At 57.4% G+C, this 9,234-nt stretch overlaps 1 protein-coding gene across 1 annotated transcript; it reads left to right on the top strand.

The window, feature by feature from the left end:
- Positions 1 to 368: 368 nt before the first annotated feature.
- On the top strand, positions 369 to 7,878 carry AMBP (alpha-1-microglobulin/bikunin precursor). Its single transcript, XM_026073370.1, has 10 exons — positions 369 to 501; positions 1,771 to 1,913; positions 2,446 to 2,522; positions 3,194 to 3,307; positions 3,813 to 3,914; positions 4,563 to 4,600; positions 5,563 to 5,641; positions 5,763 to 5,930; positions 6,248 to 6,424; positions 7,847 to 7,878. The coding sequence occupies exons 1-10, from the start codon at positions 391 to 393 to the stop codon at positions 7,876 to 7,878; spliced, it is 1,041 nt and encodes a 346-aa protein (XP_025929155.1). The 5' UTR covers positions 369 to 390.
- The last annotated feature ends 1,356 nt before the right edge of the window (positions 7,879 to 9,234 follow it).

Here is a 9,234-nt window from a genome sequence, read left to right as displayed (position 1 = left end):
ATGCCTGGCACAAGAGGAGATGAAGGAATAGGCGAGGGTGAGGATCTCAGCCAGGCCACGGAAGAGCGAGGTATGCAGGAAACCCCTGGAGGACTCAGGGCAATGTGCAAGGAGGATGCTTGCCTCCCCTCCTTCGCCCCATGCCAGGTCTTGGTAAGGCTCAGCACAGCCATGCCTTGCAAATCCCGGCCACCGCTGAGGGCCGGGCTGTGGTGTGCCCCAGGCTGTGCAGGGCCACGAGCCGCCCCCACACCTCCCTGATAGGCTCCAGCGCTCCCCTCCCCGCTAGCTGCCAGTCTGAAGGTCACGCTCAGGCGCAGTAGGGACAGCGCAGAGTCCAGGATCCTGGCCGGCACTTGGGGGCTGAGGGGCACTCTGAAGCTGCCAGACATGATGTTTTGGAGTCTCCTTTCCCTCCTTCTCTTTGCCGCAGCCAGCGGGACCCCTATTGGGGACCAGGAGGAGGATATCCAAGTGCAGGAGAACTTTGATGCTGAGCGGGTAACAGCGGCCTGCGGTCCCTTTAGTCTGAGGGCAGAGGGGATGGGGGAAGGTTTTATTTTGTTTTCCTCCAAATAGGAGGAAAATATTTCCCATGCCTATTTCAGGCTCTGCGGGATGGGTCTTGGCAGTRCAGACCTCCCTGGGGTGCCAGTCGGGAGGAAGAGCCAGCTTGTCGGCGTGGGGCCCTCATGTCGTTGCGCTGTGGCTTGCCCCTGGTGAATACTCCAGCAGGGCAGCTGGAGCCCGAGTGGCTGAGGCAGATGAATGCCATGAGATGCCTGTTGTTCTGCCCAGTCTAAGACATACGTGTAGGGCCTGCTGACAGCCCTAGTATGCAGGATTCATAGGGGATTCAGACAGGCTGGGATGGGACCTGGGAGATCACCCACAGGCATCTCCATCCCCTGCCATGGAGCTCCGCACATCCGCACACATGTGCATGGATCTGGGCTCTCCATCAGGGGTATATGGGATGCTTGTCAGATGCTACCTAATGATTCGAACCCTGACTAGTGGTTAGAGCACTCCCCTGGAACTTCGGACCCCCCACTCAGCTCCCTCCCCTGCTGCCTGAGATTGCCTGAACCCGCATGCAAGAGGCCACGGTGCCAGCCTGGGTGCAGGGATGGGCTCCAGGGAGAGCAGGTGAGAGGTGGCTGACATCTCACTCAGCAGTGAGCACCCACCATGGATGGGGCTCTGGTTCTGGCCCTTGCTTCGCTGGCTGTTTGSTGTGAAACACATGGGCATCCAGGTCTGCATTTTGGATCAACTCCCACAGTCTCTGCACACTTTCCACTTCACATGTTGACTTTCTGGATCACCCGTCTCCTTTCCCCTGCGTGGAGGAGAGAGATCAGCACCTTGCTCCATCCCTCAGTACTGTGCCAGGGCCATGTACCCACACTCTGCCTTGAGTTTTGTCCTCAGGAAGCACAGTTTTGTTGTAAAGCCAGTGCCCCTGTAAGCCTGGCCCACCATCTCTCCTGAAAGTCAGCATGCCAACAGCTCTCAAGTCCTGCCAGTGATGCAAGCCTGAGAGCCTGGTGAAGCTGTGGGAGGTTAGTGACCGGGATTCAGAAAATCCTGCTTGTTGCCCAGCAGCTTCCTAAATCCTGCAGCAACTTTGGCCCCCAGAACCCTGCTCCATCAGCCTATTGACTGATTTCTTTGCCACAAGTGTTTTGGTTCTCCAGAAAGCCATAAGATGCCCCAGCCTTGGTGGAGAGTGGTCACAGCAGAGATGTCCCTTTCTTTTCCCCACAGATGTATGGGAAGTGGTATGACATTGCCATTGCCACAACCTGCAAATGGATGAAGAACTACAAGGAAAAATTCAACATGGGCACACTGGTGCTGGGCCCCGGCCTGAGTGACGATCAGATCAGCACCATCAGCACCAGGCTCCGGTATACAGCGCTGTGGGTGCGGGCTGTTGATGTGGGTGCTGAAGTAACCCCAAAGCTTTCCCATCCAGGAGCGCTGGGTCCCCCAGGGGCTGAGATCAAGCATAGAGAATCACTTGCTCTGGCCAGAGTCTGAGCACTGAGGTGGGCCTGAATTGAGCTCAAAACACCAATGCTCAATCCCAGSCCAAGAGGGTTACTAATCGCTTCCTGACAGACTCAGTGCCGTCAGCTCTGCTCCTGGTGGTCAGGGAAGTTCAGACACTCCCCTCCATCCTTTGCTTTTTGCTCCCATCAGTGTCCAGTCTGAAGGAGGCATTTCCTGTCCCCCTGTCCCTCCAGGCCGTTTCCCTCCATCTTTCACAGCTGCCCAAGACTCCAGCCTAGAAGCAGGAGGCAGCAATGCATGTGTGGGCAGCAGGGATTTCAGGGATCCTGTGCCATGGCCAGTCTTGGTGCCCCAGGCAGGATTTTCATGCAATGAATAGGAAAAGAGATCACTCCAAGCAGCTGATTTCTTTCTCCCTCTCTCTAGGCAAGATGACTGCACCCATGTTTCAGGAGAATACCAGAAAACCACCACCCCTGGCAGATACACCTACTATAACCCCAGTAAGTTGGACTGACTGCTGATCTGCTTGGCCTGAAAGCTGCTGCACAGCTGGGCCATGAAAACCAGCGCCAGGCCTCAAAGTACACAGCTGGTGGTTGGGGAAGAGGCCGATGGGAGCAGGGCTTCCAAGGAAGGGGAAGTCACTCCATGATTTGGGTTGTTTCCAGGCAAAGCAGGGAGCAAGGTCTTGGGGGCTGTTTCAGAGCTGCCTCTGCATGGGCACAAGACTGTGGAGTACTCAAGTAGATCCCTTCCATCTCCAAGGTCCCAAGCCAGGGCAGGCTCCCACTAGCTGTGTTTCAGGAGTGTGGATAGTATCTGTTGTCTGCAAACCTTTGTTTTTGAATCCCTTCAAATAATAAGAGATCAGTGGGCCCAAAGGGAGTCAAGGTTGCATAAGAGTCAGTAGCTGTTTCCCAACAATCAGATCATTTCTTGAATTAGGTGCCCGATTTCAATCTCCAGCTCTGGGCTGTCTTATCTTCCCTTTTTTCTCCCCCCATTTGAGATGCTCTGTAACACATCCTGTGGGTGACATGGACTGTGTGGCTGGCTCAATCCCCATCCTGGTGTCACCGTCTCTCAGCTGGGCCCCTTCCACCTCCATGCTCCACCATCACACACACTAACAGGGCAGGAATGACATCCTGTGCATCTCTGTCTTACTCAGAATGGGATGTGTCTATCAAGTCCTATGTGCTTCGCACCAACTACGAAGAATACGCTGTCATTCTGATAAAGAAGAAAAGTAGTTTTGGTCCAACCACTACACTGAAACTGTATGGTATGTCTGGCTATGACACTTTCTGGGCAAGCAGACTCTTGGGTGGGCCAAAACAGCTCCTTAACATTGCCCTTCGCTTGGCCTTGAGGAACCTGACCACAGCCTTGAAAGAGGGTGCCTTGGGTCCAGCACCTCTTTGGCACTGAAGAGGATGAGTTTTATGGCTCAGCTTAGAGCCACATCATGCTATGAATGTCCAAACCAGGTTGTCATTTGGGATTAATGTGGCAAAACCTGCTTGGAAGAAACCCAGATCTGGAAGTGGAAGGAGATGCTGTCTTCTATGACTGAGAGACATTAAAACCACTTTATCAAAGTCTTTAACCAAGGCTGATGGGAGAATAACATAGGAGAGTTTGGATAGGACTATGAGGCTTATACCATGTCTGCCTGCAGCTGCTTGAGCTCTGTGGGTTGGTGGGTGGTTGGGGGGGCTCCATACCAACCCTCTCACACACCAGCCACCAACCTCCTGCTGACAGCCTGTTCCCCTTCCCTTTCCCAGGGAGGAGTCCAGAGCTGAGGGAGGACCTAATTGAGGCTTTCCAGCAGCTGGCTCTGGAGATGGGCATCCCGGAGGACTCCATCTTCATCCTGGCTAATAAAGGTAAGCCATTGCTCCCCTCTGCGAGGGCTCCCTCTTCCATTGCCTGTCCCCCTGGCATTTCATCTTGGTGTGACTGCTGTTTACAGTGTGCCAATTGCGGTGCACAGGGCTGGGGGAAAAGGGGKATATTCAGGATGGAGGAAGGAGAGAGAAGGACTTTGAAGGAATGAGGAGGAGGACACAAGGTCACAGATCAGTCAGGCTTCTACCAGCTTCCAGTTTTCTGCTGTCCCCAGGGCMGTTGGTGGGGTCATTGCTGGGCCATATGGTCAATCCTCCCACAACGGCTGTGATGGGAAAAGGCTGCAGGATGACAGAGCTGACCTACTGGGACACTTGCAACTGCTGTCCTTGGCTGGGCACTTCCAGGTCCTGAAGAGCTGCTTGCTTAGCCCAGAGGCCCAGAAAGTGGTAGCATGATGCAGGTGGGTGTGGGGATTTTAGGGTGAGGCTCCTGAGGGTGGGAAGAAGTTGGAGTGTCCCAAGGAGCTGGAAAGCAGCAAAAGGGGAAGAGTGTCAGCAGCAAGCTGGGAGGGCATCTCTTTCCGGGGGACTTGTGTTTGCATGGTACCAGGCCATGGTCAGATGACTTTGTTGAGAAATTACCCTTTTCAAGCTGCTGATTTTATTTCCCATCATCTGGCCTAGGTGAATGCATCCCCCAGGAGACTGCAACTGTGCCCAAGGTGAGTGGTCCAGCTGGGATCTCCTGAGAAGGATCAAGGCTGGGGACATCCCCTCCAGCACAAACCCCCTGGAGACTCGGTGTCCTGGGACCAGGCTCTGTGTACCAGGCACACTCTTCAGGCAACATGTCCACAGAGCACCCTGGGAGGTGCTCTTTCACTTCTGCTGGTGGGCTTTTGTCTGCAAGGGCTAGGGGACAGGAAGGAGCTGGCTGAAATGGCGAGGGTCCTGGGGCAGTCAGGTGGACACAAGCATTCATTTCTGAATGAAAAGCAATATCCTTGTCTTACTCTCATTTTCGTCTAGTGTTTCACAGGATAAAAGTTACTGCATCTGGAGTCTGGTATCTCCTTAGTACTTGCCCATCTTTGAGTGCCACAGCCAGGGTGTGGAGACCACCTCCAGGGTGGGGAAAGCAGCTCAGTGCCCAGCCCACATCAGCCTCATGCTGGCTAGGGTCTGGCCAACAGAGAGCCCCTGAGGGCCAGCTGGCCTATTGGTGAGAGGCTGGCACTCGGGGTGCTGGCAAAGAATACTTGCTGGGCTCTGACATAGCCTCGAGCTGGACGTTGCTCTAGGAGATGAGGAGAATGGAGGTCCGCATCCTATTACCTACTCCATGTGAGGCTCTTCACACTTCAGTACCCCCCACTGATCCCTTGGCTACAATCATCTGACATGTAAGGATATCACAGGGTTGAGTTTAGAAGGATTTTGAAGAGGGGATAGGAGAAAAACAGCCCACTTGCCTTGAGAGCAAATAAAAACATTCTGGAGGATAAACCATCCTGCATCAGTGAGAGTCAGCAGCAGAGACATGTTCCCAGGCCAGCTCAGGGCATGACTGCAGCACTGCGGGTGTCTTTATCTGAAATGCATGGATCTGGCCCCCATCTTGGATGAGCACAGGGCTGTTAGGTATGGAGGGAACCCACTGACCTGCACTTCCTTCTCTGTGCAGAGGGCACGGAGAGCAGTCCTGCCTCCTGAGGAGGGCTCAGCCGCAGGCCCCCTGCCCCCTTACGTCGGCAATAAGGAAGGTATGTCCTGGGGGAAGGTGGGCTGCATTAGCCCTCGACAGCAGGGCATCCCCCTGCGCTGTGGCATTGCTCAGCAGCTGCATCATTTCCCTGCAACAACACATGTCCTGCTCATCCACAGATTCCTGCAGGCTGAACAGAGACCCTGGGCCTTGCAGCGGGATGCTCACCCGCTTCTTCTACAACTCCTCCTCCATGGCCTGTGAAACCTTCCTCTACGGTGGCTGCCTGGGCAATGGCAACAACTTCTACTCAGAGAAGGAGTGCCTGCAGGCCTGCAGGACGGAGGGTGAGTGGGATAGTCCAGTGGCATGCTCCCTGGCCCCTGGCCAGCCACAAGGGCTTGGGGCTCAGGGGAGCAGAGCCAGCCTAGAGGGAGGATAGAGAAAGAGCATGGAGGACATCCTGGTGGGCTGAGGGCATCGTGGAGAGAAGGTGCAGGAAGTGCCTTTGCAGAGGCAGCAGAAGGAATTGGGGGGATCTGCGAGTGGTCTTGTCCAGCGTCTGTGAGGGAGGTGCTGGTGTGCAGCTGGGGGCTGGCACAGMACCCTGGCCCTGAGCCCCTGGGACCTGGCCTGCCCTCAGAGCTGCCCTATGTCTCTGCAGCTGCCTGCAGGCTGCCCATTGTCCAGGGTCCCTGCCAGAAGCCGGTGATACGCTGGGCCTTCGACGCAGCCCAGGGCAAGTGCATCACTTTTAACTACGGAGGCTGCAAGGGCAATGGGAACCAGTTCTACTCGGAGAAGGAGTGCAAGGAGTACTGCGGGGCTCCCCCGCTGGGAGGTAWGGGGCCATCCTGCCCACACGGCACCATCTCTCCCCTCCATCCCATTGCTTCTGGGGTTGCAGGAAATCAGGGCAGCAGCTGGGGGGAGCTGCTTACAGCACCTCTGGTCATGCTCTGTGCTGRGCATGGGTGTGTTGGGCCTGCCTGGGTGCGGGACAGGTCGGTCCAGGGTCTGGGATGGGTCCATCCTGGGTCTGGGACAGGTCCTGGGTCTGGGATGGGTCTGTCCTGGGTCTGACTGAGATACATCTGGGAGGGGTCTCTCCTGGGTACAGGATGGGTTTGTCCTGAGTCTGGGATGGATCTGGATGGRTCCAGCATGGGCCTCAGTCCAGCATGGGTCTGGGATAGGTTTGTGCTGGATCCAGGATGAGTCCATTCTAGGTCTGGGACTCTGATGGACTGAGGAATACAATCATTTTTCTGCAGACAGTATCAAGTGGGGGGACTAGAGAGGCCGCAGACTTGCTGAGACCAAGATTGGACTTCAAAATATCTTGATGAAAGGGTTCTGAGCAGGCTTCAGTGTGGCAGGAAGCAGTGAAATGACAGCCCCTGGGCAGGGGATGCMCAGCACAGCACAGGGAGGGAAGAGCAGCTGAAAGGTTTGGCGGGGGTGGAGGGACCCTCGCAGCAAACGAGCACTGAACTGGGGGCCCAGCTTGGGGTGTACTCTCCATGCGATGCCTGCTGGATCCTTCTGCTCTAGTCAGCACAGGGGCTTCCACATCAGAGCCTTCTGAGGGGTGGTAGAGCGAAGTGCTGGGGAGGATGGCCAGGGCAGATGTGGAGTCTCCGTCACTGGGGGATTTCCCAAATGGGGATCTATCAGGACAGTTGCTCCTGCTGGGGGATGTTAATGTCTCCCCTTGGCCGCCTGAGCCCAGCCCAGCCCAGCCCATGCACCCAGTGGTTGCCCTGCCCCAGTGTCAGCACACATGGCCCCTTCACACCTTGAACACATCTGCCTGAGTCCTCCTGGGGGCACACAGTCCTCCAGAGCCCAGGGTAACGGACACTGTTCGGTCCTCAGGACAGATGGATGAGCAGCCACATTTTCCYGAGTGTAGCAGCAGAAATCTTAGTGCAGAGAGGGGTGAGCTCAGGGACATTCAGTCATAGCCAACCCCAGGTGAACCTGCCCCTGGTACTGGGGCTGAGAAGGCTGCAGCATGCCTGACCCAAGCTCCCATGCGGGGCTGCTCCCCCCTGTGCCAGGCACTGCCCCAGGGACACTGCGCCCCGCTGCAGAGGCTGCATGAGCAGCGATGGGGGCCAGGAGCCTACCACCTGCGGGAGCAAGGGGGTACACGGAGGGTCCCAGTTGCTTCCCACCCATCCCTGATGACACGGACAACGCAAGCAGCACACCATGGGGTCCACAGGTCTGGCCGTCACAACATGCACTTTTCTTGCAGAGGACGAGGAGTTTCTGCATTTGTCGAACTGATGCGGGGCGGAGGACGAGCTGCCTGCACTGAGCACAGGAACCCGGGCTGCGCAGAAAGGTGCTGGGAGCAGCCCTGGCACGTCGCCTGCAGAGCCACAGCCATGGCCAAGCAGTAAATGTCTCTAACGTGACTAATGAGCCCAGCGTGTCCATCTAGAGCCCGCTGAGGTGCAGGGTGTGTGTGGGGGGAGAGTCCAGGAGGGTCTAGGTGATGCTGTTGAGTCCTCACTGACTTCCCCTACTGGTGCGCCCACTCTGTCAGGGCTGCTGGGTGACCCCCACTGAGCCTCTGCCTCCTGCCTCTTTCTCGGTGCTGGGGTGGCCAACATGGCATCAAGGGGCTCAGGGCATCCCACTGGATAGGCTTCAGCCCCCCGTCTCCCAGGTGCTGATGACAGGCAGCTGGGAAGTGGGCAGTGGGCACCTCCCTAGGGGCAGATAATTCATATGGCAGCACAGCAGCAGCGGGAAGGGCCCAGTGGGACTGTGAGCGCCCTGCGGCTGGCACTGCTGCTCCCTCGGCCCCACTTCTGCCCGCAGTACACCAGCGAGCATCCCGGAGGATGCGGGGAGTGCGCTGACAGCCAGGAGYCCAGCGAGGGAACTAGTCAGGGTTGGGCTGTCCTGCTCCTCCCCATGGCGCCTTGCTCCCTGCTGCCCCAGGTCCTGGGTGGGTTACGACCTCCTGGGAACTGCAGGCAGTGCCCAAGGTGCCCCTTTGCCTGGGGGATCCTTGCAAGCCACCGCCAGCCTCCTCACTCAGGGTGCTGGCTGATTTTAGTGCCGTTCAGGTTCAGTCCCAGATAAGCATTGGGTGAAGTCCCCAAGCCACGTCATCAGGGGGTGTGAACAGGCACTGGGACCTCTCTCTGCCCTGCAGCCAGTGCCCAGGGTCCTTACTGGGGGCTGCACCCCTAAGACCAGCTCTCCCCGACTCAGGCCTGCCAGGACACCCAAGGACCCGGGGCACACACGGAGGGCAGCCCCGGGCCCCAGGGTGCCCCCAAGGCCCTGGCGGGGGCTGCTGTGCCCATGTACCCTCCGACCCTGCCGTGTGCCCCACATCACGGTCCCCTCTGGCACCCCCCAGGCCACAGTGGAGCGTCTTCCCCACCCCATCCTGGGCCCTGCAGGAGAGTGGAGATGGGGAGCATGGGGGGAGGTCAGCAGGGGTTTGGGGGGTGACAGTATGGGATCACAGGGCAGATGCTGGGGATCGCGGTGGGGTCACGGTGGGTCACAAGAGGGGAATATGGGGGGTGGGTGTCACAGGAGGGTTCTGGGGGGCCACTGGAAGGCACTATGGGGGGCTGCAGCGGGTTACGGGGGGTTTATGGGCAGTTATGGGAGTTTCAC

Source organism: Apteryx rowi, unplaced genomic scaffold, assembly GCF_003343035.1.
Source record: "Apteryx rowi isolate R43461 unplaced genomic scaffold, aptRow1 scaffold_367, whole genome shotgun sequence".
Lineage (NCBI taxonomy): Eukaryota > Metazoa > Chordata > Aves > Apterygiformes > Apterygidae > Apteryx > Apteryx rowi.
Note: the sequence above shows the minus strand (reverse complement) of the source record. Positions and strands in the feature narration are given on the sequence as shown.